This window comes from Calonectris borealis, chromosome 10 (genome assembly GCF_964195595.1).
Source record: "Calonectris borealis chromosome 10, bCalBor7.hap1.2, whole genome shotgun sequence".
In the NCBI taxonomy this organism is placed as follows: Eukaryota; Metazoa; Chordata; class Aves; order Procellariiformes; family Procellariidae; genus Calonectris; species Calonectris borealis.
Window position 1 is genome coordinate 20,357,767 of NC_134321.1, and position 27,936 is coordinate 20,385,702.

General features: G+C 39.1%; 3 protein-coding genes across 7 annotated transcripts in view; 2 read left to right on the forward strand and 1 right to left on the reverse strand.

Moving 5' to 3' along the window:
- Positions 1 to 3,244, forward strand: part of SHISA5 (shisa family member 5) — a 23,074-nt gene extending 19,830 nt beyond the window's left edge. For all 4 annotated transcript variants that reach the window (XM_075159333.1, XM_075159336.1, XM_075159334.1 and 1 more), the window contains one exon: positions 20 to 3,244. In XM_075159333.1, coding sequence (XP_075015434.1) covers positions 20 to 99 — 80 coding nt within the window. In that variant the 3' untranslated portion in view covers positions 100 to 3,244. The remainder of the gene's footprint in view (positions 1 to 19) is intronic.
- ATRIP (ATR interacting protein) lies at positions 707 to 23,036 on the reverse strand. The gene is given in 14 exon segments (XM_075159317.1): positions 707 to 9,914; positions 11,277 to 11,526; positions 11,798 to 11,881; positions 12,792 to 12,883; positions 13,494 to 13,636; positions 14,285 to 15,016; positions 16,204 to 16,337; positions 16,339 to 16,376; positions 17,133 to 17,228; positions 18,619 to 18,779; positions 19,086 to 19,201; positions 19,855 to 20,025; positions 21,509 to 21,591; positions 22,625 to 23,036. Coding segments are annotated over 14 exon segments (2,565 nt in total). The 5' UTR covers positions 23,022 to 23,036; the 3' UTR covers positions 707 to 9,846.
- Positions 23,037 to 23,322: 286 nt separating this feature from the next.
- Positions 23,323 to 27,936, forward strand: part of IPPK (inositol-pentakisphosphate 2-kinase) — a 56,752-nt gene continuing 52,138 nt past the window's right edge. The window contains exons 1-2 of one of the 2 annotated variants that reach the window (XM_075159325.1): positions 23,323 to 23,574; positions 25,462 to 25,505. The gene's annotated coding sequence lies outside the window, so the exon portion shown is untranslated. Of the gene's footprint in view, positions 23,575 to 25,277; positions 25,506 to 27,936 lie in introns of those variants that run through there. The other variant, XM_075159326.1, reaches the window with a different exon arrangement.

Genomic DNA, 27,936 nt, shown 5'->3' on the forward strand with positions numbered 1-27,936 from the left:
TTGTGTTTCGCTTTTGCAGCTGGTGCTGGAGCACCTTACCCGATCAGCCAGCCCCCTTACAACCCTGCTTATGTGGATCCTCAGAAGCCCACCTATTGAAAAGATCTTCTACTATGCTTCTACATACAATACTTTTTAAAGTATAATTTGTGCTGTTTACACCATGCAACTGTAGTATATTTTTCTGGAAGACAGCAATCTTTTGTCTAAGTAAAGTGAAAGTTAATTCAGTATCTTTTTTTTAAATGCTTCGAGTACGAGGAAGGAGTATTTTTCTTGCAGAAGTTGTTAATTTATACCTCAAGCAAATACAAAAAGAGATTTTGTTCTATATACAATGAGAAAAGTATGAAGGAGTACTTCAGAAATAAGAACCACAGTAACATTTGTTGTGCAATAATTTTGAAAGGAATGGTCAAATATGAGCATTATCAAACACCCAAAGCTGTAGCAATCTTTTGCACAGTATTAAAACATAAAAACTTAATCTCTAAGAAACTACCTGATATATGTTATATATGTTCTGCCTGTTTTGAAGCTACTATTGTTAGGTAACCTACAATGTAATACATTTCATTTACCATTCAAAAGGGAATTTTCCTTTTTTGAAACACATTTGCATTCAGTAAGGGGTAGCAAACCACATTTAATTGTCTTTGGACTAGTTGCATTTTTCTGTACTAAATAGCATGAGTTGATAATTGCCTTGTTTTCTTTTCCCAATTTTAAGGCTTAAAAACTGTGCCTTCATTGGGTGTTTTCTCAGGCCATTTTAATTTATAGCTAGAAATGAACAACAAAACCAAACTCTCTGCCACTTAGTAGAACAAATGATCAAAAGCTGAAAACCTGAGAATTCTTCATAAAAATTATTGGACAAGTCTTTGTTGTCCAAGTATTATTGGACAAGCTTACGTAAGTCGTATGTTGTTGATGAGTTTGGAAGAAAAATTAGCACCTTAATCATATGTTAAGCAGAAGTACTTGCCAGTGTTCAGTCTTGCCTCATCATAGGGGAGGAATTTATTTTACAGGAGAGATGGGATGTCAGAAATAGATTGGGGGTTTAAGTGCTTAGGGTTTATCACTGTCTATCTCTAGCGGTAGTGGGAACTGTAGACATCAGGAACCTAGGAATGATAGATCTTTATAAACTGTCTGCATTTGAATAATAATATGGAGGGGGGATAAGAAATCCCAGCCCAACACAGACTAGAGATTAAACCTCCCTTTTGTCTTCAACATTCCCATAAAGCTGAGCAGAGAACGAGAAGTCAGGGAAAGGAAGAGTGGTAGGATTTGGTCACAGCGAGGTAATCTATCTTCAGGAAGGTAGTGCTTGCAGTCATGAAACATGTTGAGACATCCTCATGACTGTTACCAGTGTTTGCAAGGCTTTTGGTTCTATGCACCTTGTGTTGATCAAATGAATCATGATTTTTTGAGTGTCCTCTACAATTCTGTCTTTTCTAACATTGAAATACAATTTTTATTCCTCAGTAGAGCTATCTAGTCTGTTGTACGTATCACTGTGACATAATGAGTGAAATAATTTTGACATATCTCATATACTGATTTTACTTTTTTAGAGAGGCCATTACTACATTTGGGTTATATTGCTGTTTGAAAAACATTGATGGTGGCATTGTTTTACCTCATATGATAGATGGAAAGTGCTTGCTGTCAAAGGCAGCCTTATTTCCCTTCCTGATTTTTGAGTCTATTTCTAGTTATTCCAATTCTTTTTTCAAGAAAGTCTTCAGGGCATTTCAGAAGAAACTTGTAGAAAGTTTTTAGCATTGGGATTCGTGATAACCTATGACCTTTTGTTACACCTCTCTAAGTGTTGAAGTTAATAGCATGAAATGGTGCCAAGAGGCACTCACAGAGCATGCATGCCCTGTATCTGTGTGTTCCTCCTCTTTCCTGCCTCGTAAGCCAAGAAATTGGGCAATGCTTCATTACATTGTTCGGAGTTATGTGAGAACAACCAAAAATGGGCAGTGTCTCCTGTATGGAGGGTGAAGTGTTTCCGTAGAAATCTGGAATTTTTATGTGTGGGAGGGCACTGAATAACTGCAAAAATAATTCCCTTGCTATAGATCCTACGCCTGTGTGTTTATTCATATAGAAGGAGGGCAGAGACTATTCCAGCACCTTTGTAAGCCAGCTGCCTGGATGGAGTCTGGCTGGTGAGATGCAGCCAGCAAGCACAGCTGCTGTGCAGCTCTCGGAGCACAGGTACAGCGTTCTAGTATTGGGCTTCGTGAGGTTGTTACTCTGCACCGCTCTTCCTTTCCTCCATCTGATGTGACAAAGCATACAGTTCGTGGCAGTGTTATGGTTATGTTTTGGTTATGAAACGAAAATCTGCAGTTTCGTGAGAAGTCGGCTCAGTCATCTGCCATCATCCCTAAGTAAAAGATAGTAGGAAAGTAAAGTGGCAACAATAACAGAGGTCCCCAAATCTGAAGTTTTGGTGTAGATGTTGTACAGGCCAAATAAATTGCCCTGAACACCACTGTATGGAGCAGTGGGAGGAGATGAGAGAGAGGGTTAAGGAGCCTGAAAATTTACACCTTTCCTTCAGTGAGCATATGCTAATGATAACTATATACAAGCGAAGAAATGAATCATTAATATACAAGGAACTACTTTAGTAGTAGTATTACCACTTCAGTTACAAATCTCATTGAAAGAAGAGAAAATGGTCCACTTACCTCACTTCGTAATTGGAGCACTTAATCAGATCTTTTCTTATTGTTAGTGCATTAATCTTCATTAACAATAAGGCATAGGACCAAATTTTATTTAGTTGTTGCCATGCAACCTGTTGAAACTGGTTTTCATATAGTTAAGAGAATGGGATAGAAAAGATGGAGAAGTTGATCCATAAACTTTTAGTTTAAGCACTGCTGATGTGTCAGTCCAAGTAGCTCTTGCCTTCATGTCAAACTAGTTATCCACAGTGCTGTAGGGGAGGGGGAATGGAGTTAAATTTTTAAATATTGAAAGAGTATATGTTTGGTTTTTTTTAATTCTGTAAGTGCCTTTGTTTCAGAAATGTTTTGTGAAATTAAATACAGTAGAATATTCTGTTGTACTGAATTTATTAGATAATCACTGTTGATTTTATTACATACTGTAACCTAGCTTTGTATGTTGTTTGTAGTTTAAACGTAAATATTCACAAGAAATGGCATAAACTCTATGCACCTTTGTAATAAATGCAGTGTTTGAAATATATTCTATCAATTTTGTTTTATTAGCCTCAATTTGAGTATTATTTAGGAGTGTATCTGCAAAGCTACATTTTACTTCATTGTGTTTGACAGCTAGTGTTACCAAGCGTACTTTAAGTCACCTTGTGTCATGAATATCACTTTTGGTAGTGGAGACTGAAGCCTAATCAAAATTACAGGTCACAACATAAAGCAAGGACAGTGTAAGCTCCTGAATGATATTCTGATAGTATGCTTCAAAGCTAATCTAAAAGGATTGCTTCTAAAGCTTTGTCTAGCCTAAGGAGTAAATTAAATGCATGAAGTTTGAATGCTTTAGCTAACAAATCCCAAGGCATTTGAAAAGTCTAGTGTAGACAAGGTGGTAGACTTCAAAGTAGTCTATAATTTGATTAAAGTTTAATATCTTCTCAACATGTATTTTGACTTGTGTGTTGAATATCATGCCTCATTTATCAACTTGACCAATTCAACGTGTGGTAAGTGATGCTTTGTACTCTGTGTGAAAACATTTTTGCTGATGTTTTTGTGTACTTTCAATTGTTCTGAAAAAAATGCTTTTAAAATGTTGCGTTCGTGCCCCTGACTTGTTAGTCTTTCACTTGAAAATATTTTCTTTGAGCAGGTCAAGAATGCTTTTTATAAGACACCAAGTAGTACTGAATTGGTTGAGGGTGTTCAGTATCGAATCTTTATTACCTTGAATTGCCAGCTAAGTTTCCAATGTAGGATTTAAAAGGGGGGGGAACACAAACAAAAAAACACCCCCCCACCCCAAACTTGTTCTGAAGGAGTTGTTTATCATGGAATAATCAGGTAGTTTTGTAATGTTGTTTCTTGAATTTGCTGGAGTTTCAGCTGCAGATAATGTGTTGCAGGTGAAATGTAGATCATTTCACTTCCAATTTTATTTCACACTTTCTCAACAGAATTTCTGTTAGTTAACTGGGGACAGCAGACAAAATGTATGGTCCTAAAAACCTAAATCTAGAAAACAAACATAATTGATGTTTGGGCTAGAAATTACACTAGGAAATTGCGGAGTTATTTCTGATGTTTTTGTTGCCACTACTTTTTAGTTCATCTGTTTTTCTTTTCCCATGACTTTTTAGCAGGTGCATCTGTGCAATATGGCTGAATTTGAGAAGTGACATGCAGAGAAGCCTCCTTCTGTTCAGAGAAAAGCTGTGTGCCTTCCCTTCTCTCTGCACACAGGTCTGAGGAGCAGGAGCTAGCATTTTGTTTAAAACCTTCAGATTTGCTTTCATTGAGCACATAGTGCCTTCACCCTCTCAAATTGCAGTAAAATGTCGTATAGGAGAGCAAACCACTGAACTAAAATGTTGAGAGCCCGGGGCTAGGTGAGGAATACTGCTGGTTATGTTTTCGTAACGTTTAATCAGCAGTTGTTTATGGTAGTGTGAATTTTTCCAGAACAAAACTTGGCATGCATCTTAAAACCCATGGCAGGGTTGCATGGAGGAGCTGGACAGAAAAGAAGGAAAAACTTTAGCAATTATTGCCAAAAAAGCAATTCTTTTTTTTTTTTTTTTTTTAGTATGGAAACTTAGTATCATATCTAGGCACGTATGGTAAGTTGCCAGGTTTGCGTTAGCCAGTGGTTTGGGGCCTATTTCTTCTCTCTGGTTACTATTTGACCTCATCTACTTGTTAGTATAGCCTGCAGCACAGGAACCTGGTCAGATTTACAGCTTTTAAGTAAGCCGTGTAGGAGGGAAAAAAAGTACTCGAGTTAAACCTGTTACAGGTGGGATAAAGCTGAAGAAAATAAGTTATTTTATCCTTTCAAGAGCTCAGGCATCTGTATTGACAGAATAGTCTCCTCTGCTTCACCTTTTCATGGCAGTCTCCACTAAGGGCAAGTTAGCCATGTTATAAAGGATGTCCTTCTGTTGTAAAGTGATTTCTTTAGGTTTGAGACACAACTACTTTTGTCAATACTGGATAGCGAGGAGGCTCTGCCTGGCGCGGTGAGGCACGGGCCCTCTCTGGTTCCCCTGGGGCTGCAGCGTGCTGCGCGGGTTCGGAAGCGATGCCATTTCCATCTCGGCGCTGTCCCTCCTCTCCTGCAAACCAACAAGTCGGGTGGCTGTTTCACTTTCTGTTTCACTAGAGTGAAGAACAGTTCAAGATATGTATAAATCAACCTCTGATATCTCATTTCTCTTACTGCAGTTAAAATAACTTTTGAATCGGTTACTGGAGACTTTCTAACGTTTCTTGCTCCTGCAGGTGGTTTTCGTGGTTCACTCTCCGATGTTCCTTTGGCTCTGGAACCAGGTAGGATCTGCTTTACCGACTGCTGGACAGGTGTTGCAGCACAGCTGTACTGTAAAGGAGACCTTTAGCAAAACAAATTGTTCAGCTACATTCTCAAAATACCAGCCTACAATATGACTAATGCATAGACAAAAAAAAATTACTGTTCTGTGTTACCTCTGTTAGGAGACTCTGCAGTTCATACCGAACGTGTTGGCCCTCGCTCTTGGAAGCATTTTGATAAATGTCAGCCACAGTGGGTTTGTAGGTCTTTATAAAGCTCACAGACCACCTTTTCCTTATCAGTCTGCTAAATTCTTATCAATGATAAGAATAGTTTTTATTTTTAACAATTTACACTGTAAACCTAAGTTTACATTTGCTATCACATTCACAGCACATCACACGCATAATACAGAGTAGTTACACAGGAGATCTGTGCTGCATTTGACGTCAATTAATATAACCATAAATAATTAATATTACTGACTGTAACTAACATAAAAAACGTTATTCAATGGTTAAAATAACTTACTCTTCTAATAGTCTAGCACAGGCTAAACTTTCTTAAGCAGTAGTTCATACAAGTGGGATCAATATGAATAAAAACAATTCAGGTTAGATGTTGCATGCTACATGATGAGGTATTTTGTATTTGCGATCTTCACCTATTACAGCTTGGTTTATAAAAATGTGGTTTGAGGCCTGACATGACACAAAACTGTTGTTTGTCTTGTCTGTGGAAGTTTGCTTTGAGCGGGGGCTGGACTAGACGATGTACAGAGGCCCCTTCCAACCTCAACTAGTCCATGATTCTATGAGTTGTAGAAAATAAGGTGTTACCTGTGAAATTCCTTAAATATTTTAGTCAATGAAGCATCATTTACTTTATCTCTGTACATAGAAAGCAGTTTCTTTAGTAGAAATAAACTGCTGCGTGTTTGAATCCATGCAGTACCTCAGCTCCTTGAACCACCACAGGAAGATGCTTAGCAATGCAAATCTCTCCTGCGCTGCGACTGTTCAAGGGGTAGTGTGTCAGTAGGTCTTAAAATACAAGTCAGCAAGGCTATCATCCTCCTTTTTGCATAAAGTTGCCTGAGTAATAGGTAAGCTAGTAGAGGCGATTGCTTTGTTCATCCAGCTCCTGCCTAGCTTTAGTCCTGTCTGCTCAGTACAGTTCACTGAGGAGGAAAAAGCCAGCTATACTTAGCTCAGCTTTCAGCAAAGTGGAAACTCTAGTTGCCATCCCCATGGGCAAGAAGACAGATGGGTGGCTGCTGCTGACTGAGGAATGTGATAATCATGTACAGAACATGATTAGTGGTTTTTGTTGTTGCTCAATACTTGATTATTCAGTCCTGCGACTGTGCTTGATGCCAGAGTAAATTCCTTCTCTCCGTTAATACAGAGGCACAGCTTATCTATAACACGATGGGGAAAATGCGAACTGGCCTTGAAAAAATAGTTGCTATGCTGTGAATTCTTCAGGGAGTGTCTGATGAGAACAGTCTGAGTTCTGTTTTTACGTCATGAAGAGATAGTAAACCAGTAGACCTATAATCTGTAAAAATGCTTCAGTGTTTTTCAGGGGATGATCAGCTGTTGTATACATGATTGGATCTCTTTAATCCCAAGAAAAAAATCCCAAGAGAATGTAAAAAGGGAAGAATTACTGAAGGTCAGTACAATCTTGCAATAATCCTGACAAAAGATTGGTAACTGTAAATGACTTAAGAAATAATGAATTATGGCAATTCTGTAAGTATACTCGTGTCTGCCTTTTCTCTTTAAGAGTGCAGCCTCCTTTTTCCTTAGGAGCATGAACTTTCAGTTACAGAAAATGCCTTAATTTTTAAAAGCTATGGTTTAATTTCATAATACCATGATGTTACTTTTATTTCTACCAGTGAAGGTGTAGGGTTTTGGGTTGGTTTGTATATAGTGTGGGTTATATCACTTTAAAGTCAAACGTGGGAAGAAAACAATCAGAGTGTAGATGTATGCATGTTAGGGTGTTGTCTGTTAGAGTGGGTGGATGGGAGGCGATGCAAGTGCCAGAAGGGAACAGTTGGGGGTATTTTCCTAGCATTTTTTTCCACAGATAACATTTCCGTTTATGTAAAGTTTAGCACTAATACACTCCTCCCTCTTACCAAGTTGCCATACACACGCCCTTTAGATGAGGCCAGGATTTTTTTAAACAAGTTTTTATAACTGAATTGCTTCAGCAATTTGGGATTCCTTAACTGGTTTTCATCCAAACTCCTCTTAACAGTTCATTTGGTCTATTCACCCAAAGAAGGGGTTTAAATGTATCTTATCTCTATAAACTCGAATTACGTTTAGAGAAATTGGGTGGTCAGAACAGTATAAAGCAGTTGAAAAGTGATGACAGGTCATTGCATTTTGGGATATTGTGACCATCATATCTTTGTTAGGACAGCTCTAAGTTTGCCACTCACAGCAGGCTAACTGCCAGATACTGCTTTACCACTGCTCATGCTCATAGGGCTATTATTAAAGAATTATCTTAATGTTTATTTTGGTTTTGAGTAAGGAAGGGGCTTTTAACTGACATTCTCAAGCTCTTCTCTCTAATCCTAAAGGCCAGTAAGTGCTGTGTTGGTTTGTTGGGTTGTTTGTTGTTTTGTTTTGGGTTTTTGGGGGTTTTTTTTTGAAGTGGACAAGTCGAATGGTTTTGTCACGCTGAAACTTCTGTAGCATGTCTTGTCCAGTGCCCTGGTGGCAGTCAGTTCTAGGGTAGTTACCATGAAAGCATACATGAACTCAGGTGGCTTTGCTGTTGTGTGCCTGTGTGTCCTTCCTTGCTGCATTTAAGCAGGAAAATAGCAGTTCTCCAGATGCTACAGGGGACTTGAAACCTGCTACTAGTAGGAGCAGTTGGCAGCTTGTGTTTTACAGAAACGAACAGGCCATGCCTGGTGGAGCTCTACCAGCTGTTGCTCGAAGAGGAGGCGGCTTATCCCTAGGGCTATGTTGTGGGAGGAAGGAGTGAAGCTTTGTACCCAGGAGCTTTGGCCCTAGGGAGATGCTGGGTTATTCCTGCATAGCGATTTCTGGGAAAGTTCTCTTCAAAAGTGAAAGCCAAGTCAAGAGCTTGTTCAGCACACTGGAGTGGGGCTCTTTGCCCAGGCACACCAGGGCAAGACACAGCCTCTTTGAGTTATGACCAGAGAACTGAATGTTTCCCAATTTTCCAAGGGCTTCCTTCCCACTGTAGTACTGTCTCTCCTCCTTCTCCTGGTCCCTGGAGCCAGGCTTGTTCTGAACCAAGTATCTGTCAAAAATGAAAAAAGCTTTCCAAATTATTTAAAAACAAACCTGTAGGCTCATTTTAGTAACCCTCACACTTCCTTTTTAGGGTCTAAGGTTCAGCTGATACCTGCAACTGAGTATGACAATGATGATCATACACACACGCAAGGGTATAGCAACAGTTCTTCCTCCAATCCTCAGTGCTGTATCCTAGGAATGAGGTGCTCATTCATCTTCACTGCAGTGCCTATCCAGATACTACAACCAAAAAAACAGTCATTCTCCACACATTTAAATACCCTTCTCTCGCCTAGTAAGATGGAATGCTCTCCTCAACATTACCATCTTACTCTTCTAAGGTAACTTTTTGAAAAAGTAAGTTCTAGTATTTCTTGTTTGGGCATTTCAATAGTTACACTTTCAGCAGATTCATGAAATTGAGAAAAATGAGTGAACTCAGGTGATCATTACAGGGCTTTGAATTTCTTGCTCAGAACTGAGCTGCCAACTATAAGTTATTTCTAGAAAGGGTTTTAAAATCACAGTAAACTGTTTACTAATATCAACATGAAAAACTAGAAGTCAAGCAAGAAAGCATTACAGCTGCAAGGGAAACAAATATGTTCAAAAGACTTTCATGTGAACTCAGGGATCCCAGACATCTCAGCACATTCAGCATCATAAATTCAGCTGTAGTCACAGTAAAATGGAGAACACAATAGTGAAATTTCCACTCCATTCACGGCCATTTCAAAAAGGATGAAATTCATAAACGGAACCAGTCATAAGCCACTGAGTGGTTTTGCACAGCAAAACAGTACATTGCAGTATAATTCTTACATCAAAATTTCTTTGCTGTCAGCTACATTTAGATGGCAATTAAATAAAATAATCAGAACAAAGAAATGTGTCTTAGTTGTGCTGCATTTCAGTGCAACCTTTAGATTATCACTTAGTAAAATAGATGATTTAAATTTCAGATTTACACTGGCAATGATTATTATGATTTAGATGAGGAAGGACAGAGATCTTTGCTAGATGTTAGCTAGCTGGAATCCATTCCTTGGTCTTCTGCTTCTGGCTCAGGAGGATACAATTCATCCAAAATCAGCTCTGCAACAACAACAAAATCATGTTTCTTTTCAGAGAGTCATTCTTCTACTTGATAGAGTATAATCATAGCTGGTATCTGTTTGCATTTTAAAACATTCTGATTGTAGAAGGCTACAGCAAATATCCTTTTTCAATGCAAACAGGTCTTTAGATGCGTGTTTTGTCACACAAACTTCTCCCCCTCTTTTCTTTAATGCCTTTTTAGGCATTAAAGGAGAGAACTATCTTGGACAGTGAATTAAATTTAGCTATTAGTGGAAAAACAGTAAAGGGCACTTTGTTATTTTACAACTAGTTCTGACTAGTTATTAAGTTTAAAACCTCATTTTTGCTAACTAATTTTAAAAAGCCCCTAGAACAAAAGCAGTGTTTTGTGTTTTAAAGGAAGAACCTGAATGCTAACTACAGGTTTGCAAGCACACGCGTGCACACCATCCCCAAAATCACAAGCTGTTACACTGTTTTGGTCCACTCCCAAGCATAATTAGACAAGGTGTTAGGCAAAGTTCTAGAAAACCTCGGGACACTCGAAGCAATCGGAGCAGAACAAATAGGTGGCACGCTGTTTAGCATCTCCAGAAAAGTCGCTGTAACTAATAGTGGCATGCTTGCATGACCTGCCTTACTGATGCGATCCGTACACCAACAATGAAGGATTTATCACTCCGGCTCTGAATAAGACCAGATGCCTTCTCTGGTATCTTGTAGCAAACCACGTACTGACATAAGAGCAGAATCTTCACATCAGCTCTATGACATGCATGTAAATAATGTCATGAGTGAACGAAGAAATGGCATCAAGGTACAAGGAGGAGAGGCAATTTCACGACATTAGCTCTCTCTAGGAAATGGACACCAGAAGTGTGCAAAGCAAGGGGCAAGTCCTGATGGACATGGGCTAGAGAAGCTTTTGGAGTAATGGAGGAAGGTTAAGGTAGAAGAGGGAAGAGGAAGAAGAGAGAGAGATGTTAAGGATTGCGGGGCGGGGGGGGAAACAATTGTAGGGAGAAGCTGTAATTCTAGTTGGAGACTTGCAAAAATGATTTTTTTTTTTTAAATAAGGTAACGTATAGTGCAGATTGTTCTACTAAAGAGAGCTGGAGTACAGGATTTTGTTTGATCAGATAGTAGGGGCATATTTCTATGGAGAAAAGAAGAAGATAAAACTTGAAGAAGAATAGTAGTGATTCAGTGTAATGAAGTTTGAGCAGCACTAGGCTATGGACCGTTTTCAGAGGTCTGAGCAACAAACATCCATGGTATTTGGTACATGGTACTTGTTAAAAAAGGAAAGGGACAGAAGTGGAATTTCTATTTCTACAGCATGGAAAAAAGCCAACATTATCATTTGACTCATTTTACCTTCACAGGCACTCAATTTTTGAGTCTTTTTGAGAATGGCTCTTATGCCTGGCATGGCTTGGTCATATTGATGGAGAACTTCCAAACAGTGTTCATGAAACAGTTTATCTTTCTGAGATAGGCTGTGTAAGAGTAAAACAGCATCCCGCAAAAACTGAATAATTTGTTCCTTATATGCACACAAGCTGTTCTCAGATCTTCTAATCTTCATCCACTGTCTATGTAACATTATAATCAGTGCCTTAACCACCTGCAAGAGGAAAAAAGTGCCTTAATACACAAAGTAAAATTATAGTAGCGGAAAACTTATGTCATTATGAACTTTACTGATTAATCTCTTCAAAATTCCAAATTTCAGAATATTTTCTAGCAAGCAAAAGCAAGCTTCCTAGAAGGTGGCATCCTTTAAAGTCCAGTACACTTCTGTTTCATTGTAGCTAAAAAAAGGGGCAAAAAGCTATTTCAGCATTGAGTATCTTTAAGTTCTCAGTAGATTAAACTCGCCCACTGTAGTGACATACCTCGAGGTTACATTGGCAGTCTGTACCAGGTAATAAAACCGCTGGAGTGGAACACCGCAAACACCTTGTCAGGAGTCTAACTGTCTATTACAAAAACACGCAGATTGCATTATAATGAGTACTAGCGTTCTGCAGAATTATCAGACAATTAAGCTGCAAATAAAGGGACGTAGAAATGGTATTTCATTACTAGTTTCAAACATTCTTGGTTTTTTAACAGTTGATCTTTTTTACCCCAAAAAATTGTTAAAGTTCTTTCCCTGTAAAACTTTACATAGAATTTGCCTTGCACAGAAACCTTTTCAACTTTCTGTTGAGAAAGACTAATGAGGTGCAGTGGGCCTTAATTCACTGCATACAAATAATGTGTTTACACTTAATATAACAATGTAGGTAGGGGGATAACGAAAATGGTTCAAAATTCTTTCAAATGAGAGCAGAAGTGGAGCAAATGGTGGTACCTCAAACAAGTCGCTGCTGTCAGTACAAACAAAAATTAAATTCAAAAGCTATTCTTCCTATATATAATCATGACTATTATACAGCAAGCTAGTATTTCTACTGAATACAATGAATATAATCCAAAGTTGCTACAGATTGCATTTTATATATAGTAACTCATAAGATACAGTTCAGAAGTAATTAATATAATCAAAATGAATCACAGATCTTGTTTCCTTTTACTCCTCTATTGATCTAAAAGCAAAATAAAGCTTAGTGTTGAACATTTACAGCCATCCTAGGATCTTTCTTGCTTTTTCAGTGACTTAACTATGACTATTATGACTGATGCTCTCTTTAAGAATAGTTACTGATTGAGTTTCAAGCAGCTACTCTTAAAAATGTAATCCCTTATTGCAAGCCAATACTTTCAGTGTTCTACTGCAGCTGGAGAAAGAACTTGTTTTCGGACAATTTGTGCATTTCCCTGCTCCTCCCACTCCCCCAACTGGAAATAGCAGGAAAAAGCATATGAACAAACAGCTGTGGTTACCTCTTGTTCCAGCTGAAGCCAAAGCATTTCAGATGCTGATTTATCTGGTCTTGATGTAATATACATGTACAGTGCAAGAAGAAGGCAGGTGTCTGAAATAGAGATAATGTTGTTCTTTTCCCAACTAGTCAATTGTTTATGACAAAAATTAATTTTGTCACACAAGAAAACATTTCAGAAAATACGTAGAGTGCTATCCTGGGACTCATGATACAGGCTCAACTTCTTGCTTTATTTCAGACATCTTAAGCAATGTTGAAGAAATTAGTATCCCTAAACTTTACATATGCGTTTGTGGTAATACTGTCCTACTTCATTCATAAGGAACTGGACAAAGACTATTTGTCATGCAGAGTACTGGAATCCCTAAACTCAACGATGTCATGAGCACAGATAAATTAAACTTCAAAACTCCTCCTTTTTTCCTCATCAACCTTTAATATAATAAACATTAATCTGGAAAGTAGTTTTAAAAATCCACATGGGTATCAAAAGCACTGTATGTAGACAGATACCACAAAACAAAATACTCTTCAAACAGTAACTGAAACACTGCACTAGAAAACAAGTTTTCAGGTAACATAGCAGGCTTTTTGCGTTTCGGGGTTTTAACACCTCGGAGCAAGGCCTGTCTGCATTACTTTTAGTCATGCTAACTAACATTCAGCTGATAACAGTTCTCTGTGTTATGCAGTCTTTTACCTGAATGAGAACAAAGTTGAGCAACCAACATCTGGTGTTGAGCAAGAATAGACAACAGCCTCACGGTCAAAAGGACAGCAGGCAAAGGGGTCTCTGGACACAGACAACGGAGCAGTATCTGGCTACTCAGTAAGTGCTGAAAACTTCAGAAGAAAACTCAGAGTTAGAAATGGGAAATGCACTGACAAGTCGAAAATACGCTCTTTCTTGTACACAGCATTGTAATTTGTGCCTTTTTAGCCATTCAGAACATACCTAATCTCAACTTACATGTCATAAATAAAAAGTATACTGAAAAACATATTCCGTTACATTTGGCAGTCAGTCTGCAATTCATACTATGGTTGTGTATATTAGACCATTAGTAGAAGAAATATCTCACTTTTGAGAGTGGCATTTTACCTACCAGAATGAGACCCTGTGCTTTCATTCCTTATGCATCTCCCAGCAATCACAAAAAACCCAAAATGAATGTTACAGGTATTCTGATCAACTGCATATGGCCTTAAAAAGTTTTCTCACTTTCAAGTGACAGCTATGAGGCAACTGCATCTGCTTCATATAAACATCATAAGCAAATCTTGTTACTGATCAGAGGTGATTATCACATTCATTAGCAGCAAAGGCAGTAGAAAGATCCTCAACTGCTTCTCCAAGGTGATCTGAGAAATGTGATATTTTCTCATACATGTCAAAACTTCTACTGTCATCTGCACAAATTAGTTTCAACAGAGAATGAAAATTGCTAAACAACAGAGTCTGAAATAATATTAAAGCTATTACTGACTTACTTTATTAGCAAGTCCGTTGTTGAATTTTCAGCTAATTTCACTAAAACTTTTAGGCTTTGGTTCAGTATACTATCAGTCTGGGAGCCTCTTGCAGCAGAAAAAGCTAAAACCTGAAGCAGCTTTTTAAACAAAGAATGTTGAGCTCGATCGTTATTGGGAGCATCCTGTGGAGCTACAGGCAGCCCTCCTTGTGTCCTGGTATCTTCTTTATTATCACACTGATTATCACACAACACATTTTTGTCCATCTTGGAAACCTGTTCATCTCCAGCAGCAGAACTTTTTTCCACTTCAGTAGATAGCAATGTGTGGACAACATCCCAGCTATAAAACGCCAAATAATAAAGAATACCCAGTGATATAACGGTAGTTTCTTCAAGAGACAACCTAAAGTCCTCCTTACTTGACACCATATTTGTGTTGGTTCTGGAAGAAACAGCTGAATGGTTTCCACAAGAACCGTTTACTGACTTGTCCGCCAATTGTACTGCTTGACAGTATGCACCAACATGGTGTTCTACCAAGGGCAAGAGATGCACGGCGCCTCGGATCTTGCAGCGTGTGAGCTGCAAGAACTCTCTCTGGCTTTCTGTTGGGCTTCCTTCGGATAATCCTTCGTCCATAGCAATCAAGTTCAATCCTGTTATTGCAAGTTTTTGAGCTTCCCGCAGGGATACAAAAGGAGCAATTTCTTCTTGAGTTGTCCTGCTGCTGGGTAGTTGTGTGGACTTCCTATCCAAATAAAATTAAAAGAAGGGAAATACTTCAGAAGAAAAGGCAGAGAACATACTTTAAATTTGAGTTATCCATATTCTGAATCAAATAATAGAAAGGGTAGAGTAATGAGATGTCTGTTCCCAAAATAAAACGTGAATTGGGGAAAAAAAAATCCTACTCCTTGATACCTGCATGAAAGAGCAGTTTCAAAGCATTCCTAGGTCTTGTGAAAGTAGTCAGCGCTTACAGCTGAGTAACTTCAGCAGCTCACTATAAGCCATTGTCTGAAACTGCATTTCGAACATTGGCTTCCTGGTTTCATGCTTTTGATAACCTGTCATATATTCTTATCTTCCCCTGATGTTATTTGGTAGCTTCTTGGAAGAACAGGTATCTGTACATTAATGATCTGTAATATGTAGGAGCCTTTAAAGGACTACAACAACAATAAAAAATTATTTTCTTGGCCAGAGATGAGAGGGAGAGAGAGAGTTCAGCTATTAACTAGTCAAACTGCAGCTACAAAGGCCAAATGCACCACCTCTACTTGCATAAATGGCAAGGGCAATGAGACATGAGCCTTGCTATGAACCCACAAAACACAAGAATTACTAATAAAATAAGGTATCAGAAAAGCAAAGGTATTTCAGGAGCTACAGTCTAATTCTTTAAAGTGAAAAACGATTATAATTTATATCCAATACTCACATTTAAAATGCTTTACCAGTCACTATAAATATATATTGGAAAATTGCACACAAGTTGTACATTACAAATTGAACATAGTTTAGACTTTGAAGATATAAAAGCCTACTGTTCTTTTGATCACATTTTCAACATTTTCTTCCCATTTAACTCATTACTATGTTTATATGCTTCTCTCATTGCAATGCGAGTTTTATGTCCGTAAGTGGTTAATAATAGCAGCTGCTAACAGTCACTCCCAGGTTTTACAAAACGTGTTTCTGAGCCTTCCCCTAATACATAACCTAGTTTATCTCTTAGTGTTGTTCCACTGTTTAGTATCTATGATAATCAAAGGTGCAGAATGATGGTCCAGATTTTGCATTAAATGGCCTAAGCAAAATAGCATTTTACACAAGGAATGAGCTATCCTACGTGAATAAGCATTTCTTAGCATAGAGAATGCCACTATACTAAGAACACGTCAGATACAGTTTAACAAAAAAAATAAAACTTACGTATCCAAATAGTTAGGCTGCAATACAGCTCCAGGTAGAGGCTCAGAGTTACTGCTAAGAAGGTGGCAGAGTCCTAGTAATGACCCAGGGACAATGGGCTGCTTCATCAGTGCATTTAGTAAGATAGAACCTGAAAGGATACATAATTGTCTTTGGAGTAGCTTTACCATCAACTGCAACATCAACAACAACAAAAAATTAATATTTCAAAAGATTAGCCTTATTTATAGAGCTCTCAACCTCAAAATAATTTTTTCATTACAAATCTTCTTTCTCTACAAGAGAATGATTTTCCGAAAAATGAATTTAAGATATGATCTAAGTATTAACCAAATTATATTCAGAGATATTTTAATTACAATCCCATATTAGCAAAATAGCTCGAGCCAAATGATCGTATATCCCAACTATGCTGATGACTTGACCTCCAGGTTCCAGTCCAGACATTAAAATTATGTGATGCAATTCTGTTCTGAACTGGAAATAAAATAGTACCCTGAAGACTTCCTGGTGTTGAAGCTGTAATGTTGCTTTATTGTTTTTACCTTAATTAAAAAAAAAAAAAGTACATTTTCCTATTTTTTAATCGGTTTACAATAAAAAGCATCATGTATTAATACTGAAAAAGCCAGCCTTGTAGTAAGATGCCTCTTGATCCATATCCTTCCATAAAGCAAAACCCAGGCAAACTTTTTTCTTAAATAGAATAACAACGTAAGAATGTTGTTAGGATACAAGATAATAATATAATCTGAAATGTTTTACTGCAAAATCACAATATTCAAAGCAAAAAGCGACTAGCTGAACACCACTATTCTGTGCAGTGGCACTGTACGTAGCAGGCTCCTCAGCGTGACACTGCTTAGTAAAGGTATCTGAGCTGTTCCTCAGAAACGCTCCCTATTTCTGCATTAACAGCATTAAGTTACCTTGTGCGTTTCGTTTAGGTGCAGAGTTATAGGAACCGTTTTTTCCCACTGCTTCATGCTTCACGGATAAAACTTCAGGATGGGTTATCTTACTGTCTAAAACAAACAGTAATTATGAGTCTAATGTCAGAACTACATTGCTTATATTTCTGTATCTATCCTTTACACACGTTCAGTTAGCCGTAGCTGTTATATAGTTAGTAAACAGACAGTAGACCAGTAAAAAAATTTGTCTTGTATAACTCAGATACGTCAAACAATAGTTAAGAGCTGTGATGCAAGTAGAATTGCTCCCCAAAATAAATTAGAAAAGTGAATAAACTTTCACCTTTACTGTCAGGTGTTCCACAGATTGTTCAGTGCTATTACTTTCAACTTTTCTTTTAGAAAAAAACAGTACCTTTTTGAATTCCCACTGCTAGCAGAGATTTACATGACTACATTAGTTAAAAATCAACATTAAAAAAAAGAAACATTTTGAGCATTTCATAATCTTTCAATCATCTATATATTTCATAATTACTAGTCAAACCAACGCCAAAAGCCTTGCAGGGTTCAGATGACAAATAATCAAGTGTGGTTTTCAAACAAATAAGCATATTGAGTGTTGTTACCATAATGAACAGTCAGGAGGCTGAAAAAATAGCAATACTAATGCTTTAAGGCTACTGTATTTTTCTTTCTGATGGAGTTCATACTGCCCATACAGTTTCAGATTGAATATTGTAACTAACAGGAACATATCAGATTTTTCATGAGTCTTCCTGTCAGGATTAGTTGATGATATCCAGATTTCTTCCAATTATTATTTCCTATTGGAAACATGGCAGTCAGCTGCTATAAAAAACCACCATTTTTGTTTCATATTACAGCAATCTTCAAATACATGCATTTATTCTTTTCCTAAGCTTTACTCAATGAATTTCAAGATACAATTTTGTGAGAATTACTGCCCTACACATAAAAGAGGAAGTGAGTACACTGTTTCAGTTGCTTCTTTCAATATGGCTAAATATGTACCCTTTAAATAAAATCCCCGAAAAGGTCAGCTTTAAAGCCAAAACCACAAGAATACAAAAAAAATGCATTAGCTGACTAGCAGACCAATTCAAGAAGTAGGCAAATTACTTCCTGTTCTTCTTTATTCAATGAGAAAGGCAGATTAACAATTTGGATATTTTAGTTCATCACATAATAAATGAAATATTTTCATTATGGCCAATAGCCACTTCATCATTGACATCTTGGTATCTGGTATATAGGCATTACCAAGGTGTGAATTAAAATGATCTTGCAAATTGCAGTCATAGCTATTTAATGCCAATTTGTATAAAATGGAAAGAAATTTAAGCAAAACCAAAACAAATACTTGTTTTTCTCTACAGAGAACTTACTGAAACTGTTCAGTCACATAATACAAAAATCCTTATCTAAGGCAAAATGTTCATATGCAGCTCAAAATGTTGCAAGTTGTATATGGGTTTACCTTCTTTGATCGAAGTAGTCGGGACAATCAAATTTCCTGAAGAACATGATGGTCTAGTGGACGTTTCAGCATTGAAGGATTCCTTCGTAGGAAAAGATCTTTTTCCAGGCTGTGGAGAACATCTTTCTGATTTCACTTGTATTGCAAAATTCTTTTTAGGGCTAAAATAAAAATCAAACACTTAGATGAATCAATATTTCTTTTGTAATTATCTTATTAAACAATAAACAAGGATCTATTTACGTTGATGTTTTAAAGGTACTTCACTATAAACCCTTTGCATGTCTGTCACAGATACAAGGAAGGCTCTTTTTGAGCAAATTCCATAGAGGTCAACAGACTTCTTTCGTTGTATTTTTTAAAGACATTGGAGCTAAGAGTTAGATGAAGAAACAAAACCTCTTTAATAGTTCAAGCACATGCATTATAAAAAGGAACACAAATTCATTTTCCTCCAAAACTCTTACCTTGGCATTAAAACCGTCTGAGCAACATGTTTATTTCTTTCACAGTTCTGAAGTCGCGTTCTTAATTCATTCATTTCTGCGTCTTTGAACTGCAACTCTGACTGTAATGACAGTACCTGAAAGAGGAATTAAAAAGTTTTACTCTTACTGAGTAATTTAGAGGTGTTATAACTGCAGAGCAACTAGGATTACCATAAGATTTCGAGATTACCATCTACCTACTGAGAATTCCGCATAAGATCTCCATTTTTATGTGTGTTAGTCCAATTAATACTATCTTAGAACCAGGTGTCAAAATTTCGGGCAAGGAGCATATGACTTGTTAAGACAGACCAAGTGCCACACAGAGCATGACTACAGTGAGGCCGTTAACAGCAGAGTAAACAGGACAAAAACAGCCACTGTCCTCTTCAGGGCTTTCAGAAAGATGACTGCAACAGGAATAGCAATCTGATCAGAGTCATAAAGCATATTCTGTTGCTTTTTGCCATTTTAAAATACATTCCAATTTTAATGTTCTTGGGATTGCTTAAAAAAAAAACCAAGTAAACGAAAACCTCTACTACTTGAATTTTACTCTTTTATTTTGGCAGAAGAAAATCCTCAGCAAGTTCTTACAAATGCTTTCTTCTAGATAAGAAAATAAAAGCATACATCATTTGGAAATTTCACACAAATGTTCTTCCTTTGACTAGATGGTCTGTGACATCATTAAGTCATAAAATTAGCTTGTGTGTGTGATGTGCAGGTAATTGACATATTTACAAACCTTTTTGGAGAACTCTTTTTCTTTTTCATTTAAGGTCTGAGATTTTTGCTGTTCCAATAGCATGTACGATCTTTTCTGCTCCTCCATAGCATACTCCATCTGCTGCATTGAGTCACGCAAAATTTTAATTTCTCCATTTTTAGTAAGAATTTCATCCTGCATTTCTTTCAGCTGCAAACAGATGAATTCCATTAAAGAATGTATATAACCAAAAGCATGTATTTATATCATTATGTGGTTGAAAATTAGGTATATTTATACTTTCTAGGGAGAAAAATGCTCCTGTAACCCAGTTCAGAAATTCTGCATTGTTGCTTCTAATCTTTTTCTGATTAAATCAGGCTCAGCTACTGTTTTCTCTAACAGAATTATAAAATGACAGCAAAGGCACGTCTTCATATACCGTCCTGGTATCTGTCAGAGACCATTCTTCTCTTTCCCCTTCTCTGTGATTATGTTGGTTTTTTGAAAAGTATTCTAGTCACACACATCAATCATTTATTCACTGTTTGGATGAGAACAATGATAATTTAATTATAATATTTCATCTAGCATGGCAGCATGCTGTCCTGTAAGACAAGCTACCACCCCCAGACAGTATCTTCACGACACATATAGTCTCTAAAACTTTCTGAACAGCCATCACCACCACAAGACTTTGGAGAGATAATAAATTAGTTACGCAGAAAAGCACAGAGAAAAAAGCAGAAAAAGACACCTCTACACCACTATATAAAATTATGGTTTACCCCCATGTTGAACACGGTGTACAGGTAGGAGCTTCTCAAACAAAGAAGGATATAATGGAGCTGGGAAAGATTCAGAGAACAGGGGTAAGGGTGACGAGAGAAAGGTAAATAGAGTAGGACCCTCCCATCTGGGAGAAAGCACAACTGTGAGGAAACACAGGCCTATCGAGGTGCGAGTGCTGTGCACAAGTTATTCCTTGTTTACTGCCTCTCGTAACAGCCGAGACCCATCCACTGAAAAGTTCAAAATAAAATCAAAGAAGAAATTTCCTGACACAATGTGTTGTTAAGCTGCGGACCTCTTTCACACTAAAAGGTATCCAAACCAAACACACAAGAGCTTAAAAAAATACACTGTAGAATATTAAATACATGTATAATATTTCTGGATCAGGAAGTACTTACATGAAGTTTTACCAGAGGCTAAAAGACTATTCTGGTAAAGTATCACCATAAACTTGCTGTCTGCCAAAAAAGGATGGACTCGGTACGGGCATTTGTACCTTCTTACTTTTACACATCTATTTCTTCCCCATAGTATCTTTCCATAAGAGATCATCAGAAGGCAAAGTAACTTAAATGCCACTTTACTTTCTTAAGTCTTTAAGTTGCACAAAAGAACTCTTGCTGACTAGCTGATAGGACAGAGGAGAATCTATTTGACAGGAAACAAGTAAAACTGACAAATTAGCATTTGGTAATCTGAAATGACCGAGAAGTAAAATATTGCTCTCACTCTTAATATTACTAAAGCTGCTTCTAGTATGACGCTTTTAATAGATCCATGGATTTCAAAGATTGAAATCAACTTGAATAGAATGAAATACTTGGAACCGCACTTATCTCACCTTTCAGTTAGCCCTATCAAAAAATACGATATTTAGAGGGGAGAAGATATTGCTAACCTTCTGTTTAATTTCTTCATGCTGTGTTTGCAGTACTTCAAACTGGAACGCGTCTCTCATCAGACTATCTTCTGGACTGCCTCCTGTTGCAGAAAAAAGCCAAGATCAGTTCTGAAGCACGGATGATGTATGGACATCACTGATGACTTAACCTCAAGATTTTGTTATCTGCCATTACATACGTCTGAATATCTTATTCTATTTATATTTATACTGTCACTACAAACAGGTAAATTGCACGATTCTAATTACCACGGTAACTTTTTCAGAGCTTGTGCATCAATCCTTAAAACAGAGATGAAAACCCTCCTCCCAAACGTTTCTAATATCTTAAACCAGTAAGATAATCCACAGTAAATGCAAGCATTTCCTCCAAGATAATTTCAGTTAACGCACTCTGCACAAATGAGGGTTAACTGAAAACTTTTTTACCTGGAGAGATTACAAATGTTAGCACTGTTAAACATACTTAGAGGATTTAAACCCTCTGTACTTAATTACGAACAAAACCCTGTATCCCGATACAGGGATCCCGTACTTTTTCAAAGTAAATCTGAAAATCAACTGTTAATATGAGACATATTTTGCATTTACTAGTGAAAGTTAGCGGTTAGGGGGAAAAAAAAAAAATCTGGTAGCCAACACGCACGGTAGTATGAACGATACTTAAAGCATGTTAAAAGTTTATGAAACCCGTTTGTTTTATTTAACCCGTTTAACATGCGGCACCAACGTTACAGGCAGGCGTTACCACACACGTTACCAGAGAACAGGGCCCAGTACTGTTAATTTAATGCTACGCGACTGCTTGGCCGTTATTTCTTCGAATCTTAGCTAGCTCTTTAAACGCTTGGCAAACCACCGTGAAGTCCTGACAGCCAGATGGGATAACCAGAACCAACTCCTAAAGGGATAACAAGCATTTTCCCGAATAGTTTAACAGCGCAGGGCGGCTTCAGGAACCTCACAAGGAAGCCACAACGGCATCGCCTTCGACCCGAGACCGGGCTGTCCGGGCGGACGCGCTCCCACACCTCGCGCCGTGGCGGAGAACCACCGGCGCCGCTCTCCTCGCACCGCCGAGCCCCGCTCCCCGCCCCGCCGCCGCACACCGACCTTTCGGCTTCCCCCCCGCAGCCGGGGCGCTGCCCCGGGCCGGCCCCGCCGCCGCCTGCCGCCCGGCGCCGCTGGCTCCGAAGACGCCCCACGCGTGTTTCGGGAGGCCCGCGCGGGGCGCGCCGCCGCCGGCAGCCTCCTGCGACAGCGCCTGCGAAGCCAGGATGTCGATCTCCTCCAGGTCGTCCGCCGTGAAGTCGTCGTTGTCCCCGAAGGGGTCTCCCGGCCCCTCGTCGGGCCCGGCCGCCCCCGAGCTCTTGGGGCGCTTGTGGGGCGGGAAGCCGTTCTTCAGGGCCCCGCCGCCCGCCGCGGCCGGAGGGGCGGCCCCGGCCCAGCCCGCCCCGCACAGCGCCGGCCCGCTCCGCTTCCGCGGCCCGAGCGGAGGCGGCGCCGCCATGGCGGGGGACGCTGCCGGCCTCGCCGCTGGGCTCGGGGGACGCACCGGGACCGCTGACGGCCCCGCGGGCGGACCCCGACCGGGCCCACGCGCCGCCGGCCCCGGCTCGGCCCGGCCCCGCCCACGCGCTACCCCGCGCGCGCCGCGCCGCCCACCAATCACCGGCGGGCAGGGCTGCCCGCAGACCAATGGGACAGCCGCCGGACCTACCGCGGCCCCCGGGAGTCAAACCCAGCGCCCTCGCGCAGCAGCTGGCTGTAAGCGTCCCCGCGATTGGCCGCGGCGAGCCGCGCTGCAAGCGCCTCGCTGATTGGCCGGGCGGTGCGCGGGCAGGCGCCAGCGACGCGAAGGCTCGTTCTGTCAGCAGTGTGAGGGAAAGGCTGCTGACGTCAGAGCGTTAGCAGGTGATGTCAGAGCACGTCGTGGTTGGCCTACTGATGTAGTACCAGGCGCTATGCTGCGGTGTGGTGGCGGTGGCACCTGGGCGGGTGCGGTCACGCGAGGCGGCTGGGCCTCGTCACAGATGCAGGCTGCAGCAGGGGCGCCGTGCCAGGTCAGTGATGTCATGAGCAGCACTTGGTGATGTCACGGTGTAGAGACCCTGCAGGGCAGGGTTGATGGGCTGCTGGGAGCCAGACTGTATGCTGGCCTGTCCTGCGGCATCCAGAGGAACCTGAGGCTACAAATACGCAATGGTGGTTTTGCTTGTGCCCCGTGGGAAGATGAGACACAAGATTGTAAGGAAAGGAAATTACTTTTACTCAACAAACTCATAATGCTTGTGAAGACCGGAAGGCTTACTCTGATTTGCTGTTGCAGACTCAAAGGGATGTTATGTCCTCAAAATTTGTCCTTTTTTTTTTTTTAATTGCAGTCCTAATGTAATACTTAAGTCAGCCCATTACAAAAAAGACACTTTGCCCTCATTAGTATTGCCGCAAAGGTATTAATCAGAGTAATTTTTCACTTGCTCTGCTAAATTATTGGTAACCATGTTGCTTACTGGTTAAACGTTTAGTTGCTTTAGCAAAGAAAATGGGATCTGAAATAGGTTATTTTCATGAGGTTTTTTTCCTCAATGAAGTGGGACCAGCAAGAGATGATAGTGTCAGGGAAGTGCAATATTTGCAAAAATTCTGTACTAAAAACCTGCTATTAATTTACTGGCATTAACTTGCTTTGTAATCATATCTTAGTCTGTTTTTAAAAGCTGTGTAAAGTGGATTGAAAAATACACTTTCCAGCTGATGTAAGCTCTGTATAACTTAGGTGGGTGTGAGGTGACAGCTATGTTGATAAACTTTTTAAGTGTAGACTAGACGATAGTCTTGCGGCACATTTTTAAAACAGGGTTAGTAACAATTTTCAGTGCTATAAATCAGTTTACAAATCCCTTGATGGTCTTTAAGTGAAAAACACTACGCTGTTAGTATGACGTATTTCTGAGAATAACATATGTTAGTATGACATATTTCAGAGAATTCTGATTTCTCTTGTTCATTTCTCTATTTCCCTCTATGTGCAGCAAACTTAAATTATCTCTAGATTGTCATTTGCTTTATCTATGTGCTGCTCTCGCATAAGCAGCAGCAGCCTGTGATCAGCCAGTAAGGCCAAAAGAAAACCCCGAGGGTCAGTGTTCTCAGCTGTGCCATCTCATCCCAGCTTCTTTGCTGAAGTGACAGCAGGTGATCCCTCTGAACTTAAGGCAGGGCAGCTGCATCTAGTCAGCATAGATGCACATAAAAGGGCAGTTTCAGAGGGAGATAATGCTTGTATCGCTTCAGTTCTGAGGTGCTGGCTTAAGGTTTTCTTTTTGTTTCCTCACAAAAAAGTTGTGGTTTATTAATTAGCGTACCAAACTGGGGAAATTATGGAGGGATTTGATGCTTAAATCATTGAAGGTACTATTATTTGTGTTCAGAAATAGTCTTTTTCTCCCTGTAGTGGGAATGGTAACATAATGCTTGTCTTTGTAGTCTAGCGATAAAGAAAAGATACTTCTTGATTTCAAGAGTTTTTTACTTGATTATGTTTAGAAAGAGATGCTTCTATGAGATGGCATAAAACCAAAATTGCTTGTTTTTTTAAACCTCCTCTTGCAGGTTCTAGCGCTCTGTTTCAACTATCTATGTTTGTAGAGACATGTATTGAGAGCTTAATTTAAGTAATCTAAAAGGAAGTTTTTTAGACTTTACTTGGTCTTAATGCTGCTTTTTTTCTTGATAAATGAATAGGCTTGTGCTATCATTATTATTACTATTTTTTTATTATTACTCCTTTTAAATAACAATATACTGTATAAGTTATATAGCTTCAGTTTTACTTTCTCCTTTTCCTCTAGCTGAAGTTGAGGAAAAATGGAATGATAGAATACTTGCATGTACTTTCTTTTTAACAAGATAAACCAAGATACTGACTCTGTTTTTCTCTCCTCCAGGTGTTCCTGCTAAGAAATGACTTGCAGATGAACAGAACAACAAGGTAAGTCTGAGTTGATAAGATAAAAAATTCTCTGTGAAAGAAAGTTATATGTATGGTAGCTGTTGCAGGAAATCATGCAGCCACCACCTAGTCCATGTTAGGAATTATGCGGATGCCACCTCAACAGGGCTTGGCCCTATGTTCCTGCTTGAAGACGATGAGTTGCCAGTCTGCTGAGTAAATAAGTGCTTTATTTAGCTGACATGCAGAGCAGCTCGAGCTTGGGTGCCTCCAAAGAGGGATCCCTACTGCAGATTGCGCACCCCTTACAGACAGATTTCCTGGAACGTACCACCCATCACCCGATCCCGAAGTCCAATCACCTAGTTCTGGTTGTGGTGTCTTGATTTCTTACTGGTTTTCTTGGTCGCTGGGCTGGCCTTCTTCTGAAGTTACCTCATTCCCTTGGAATTGTTTCCTTGGTCCTTCTTCATTCTGCTTTCATCGGTTGGTTTCAGCTAGTTTTGTATTTGCAATGTTAGTTTTATTAAAAAGTTTACTCTTGGTCAGCTCTTGCGGCCTAAGGCTTCAACTACTTTAGCTTCTAGTGCTGAGTCCTAACAATTCTCAACAGTCTGCTTCTGCTGTCTATCTGATGAGGCTTCTCAACTCTCAAAGCCATAGAAGTCTTCCAGCAAATTGAAAAAAATAAACAAACAAACCTGGAAGCTTGTGGTATTTTTTCCTCTGTGTGTGAATACTTAAATTTTTTTTCTAATTAAAAATAACATATTTCAATAGCTACTGCTAAATTGTGCTGGTACAGTGTTTCCAAATTGTTGTTTAATTACCATACCCAGTGCTGTGTTATTGGAATCCGCAGTACTCACTAAAACAGCCCATTCATATAAATGGTTAGCTTAATAATTAGCAAATAACTAGTTTCTTGATGAACCCTTCCCAGTTTGTTTTAACTACTACTGTCTGTGGCACCATTTTCTGGCAGGGAGATGAAAGTCAATAGTTACATACCTATCGGTTTCTTTTTGTCTTTGCTGAGGTTTGCTTACCTTGAGCCTTAAATGTGAAACTTGCCAGGGAGAATACAAGAAATCAAAGTGTGACTTCAACATTACCTTTTTGTTTTCATAGCCAGACCTTCTTGCCTTCTTATTTCAATTGAATGTTCTACTTAGGGCTAGTGGATCCAGGTGCCAGACCTCAATCTAGTGAGCATTAATCTGTGCTAGTAGTGTTGTCATGTTTACTTTTTACTCTTGCAGTATTTTTAACTACCTTTCATTTGCTGGCTTAGAAAGCTTTTCTACTCTGAAAAGTAGAAACTTCTTGCTGAAGTTTCTCACAAGTGAGTTAAAACCAGATCCCTTAATATCTGTCTTGGCTTTAGCAGAACCTTGTCTGACTGACTTACAGTAAAATCAGACTGTATATAATTGGGAATTTGTGTGTATATTCATATGGGCACATGCAGCCTGGAAGGAGGAAGTTCTTTAGCATAACTAAGCATTAAGTTTAATAACTTAAGTCTGGATTTGTACAGTTCTTAGTGCTGTTAACAGTAGTGTTATGTTTATTCTGAATACTAGTAAGAATTTCATAAATTACTTCAACGTACTTACTTCTTTGTCCATTATTTTAATGAATCTGGAAATGAGTAGCTGTCTTACTGCATTTGTGGTAGTGCTATGAGGGAGTTAGAGGCTTTGAAGTCATGCAGTGTAGGTAGGGTAGGGGAAGTCTGTATTTCACACATGAAAGGGAAGGCGTGTGAATAAGGTGGGGAAGTGTTTGAGATAAGCACCTGACAGAACATGCAGAATAAACCCAGAGCTTGTCTTAAAGCAATGGTAGAATTCTGTTGTGCAGGAATAATCGTGTAGACCAAGTAACAAATAATGCAGGCTTACTCTCTTTATTTTTTTTTTATTGCCTTCACATAACTTAACTGGCAAGCGATGATTGTGTCTGCTCAAATGTAGGGTGATACAGTCCATGTGTACCTGGGTAGCTTTACTAGTGAAGTCTCCAAAGCTGGAGAATTTGGGTTTTGTGTTCTGATTCTCAAAACACTGAGTAAAATAAGACTGAAGTAATTGGATGACTGATATGTCCAGGCACCAGCAGAGATACACTTTTTTTTTTAGCTTAATTTCTAAAGTTTGAGGTACTGAAATGCAACTGGACTTCAGTGAAAATTTGAAAATAGCATCTTGATCCAGATCTGAGACTTGATTAGGAGAGGAGGTAGTCTAGAGCTAACAGCTGTGAGTGAGAAGGAAAGGAAGCACAGAAATCTGCTGTCTTTTCTTGAAGAGGAGGTGAAAGATTTTTTTTTTCCCCTTCCTCCTTTGTTTGATAAAAATCTCTTTGGTTAGGCTATAAAATGGCATACAGAAACATACTCTAGCTAAGCCGTGAAATGGGACTGTCAAACTAGGTGATAGCATCTGAGTTTTGGACAAATGTCTGT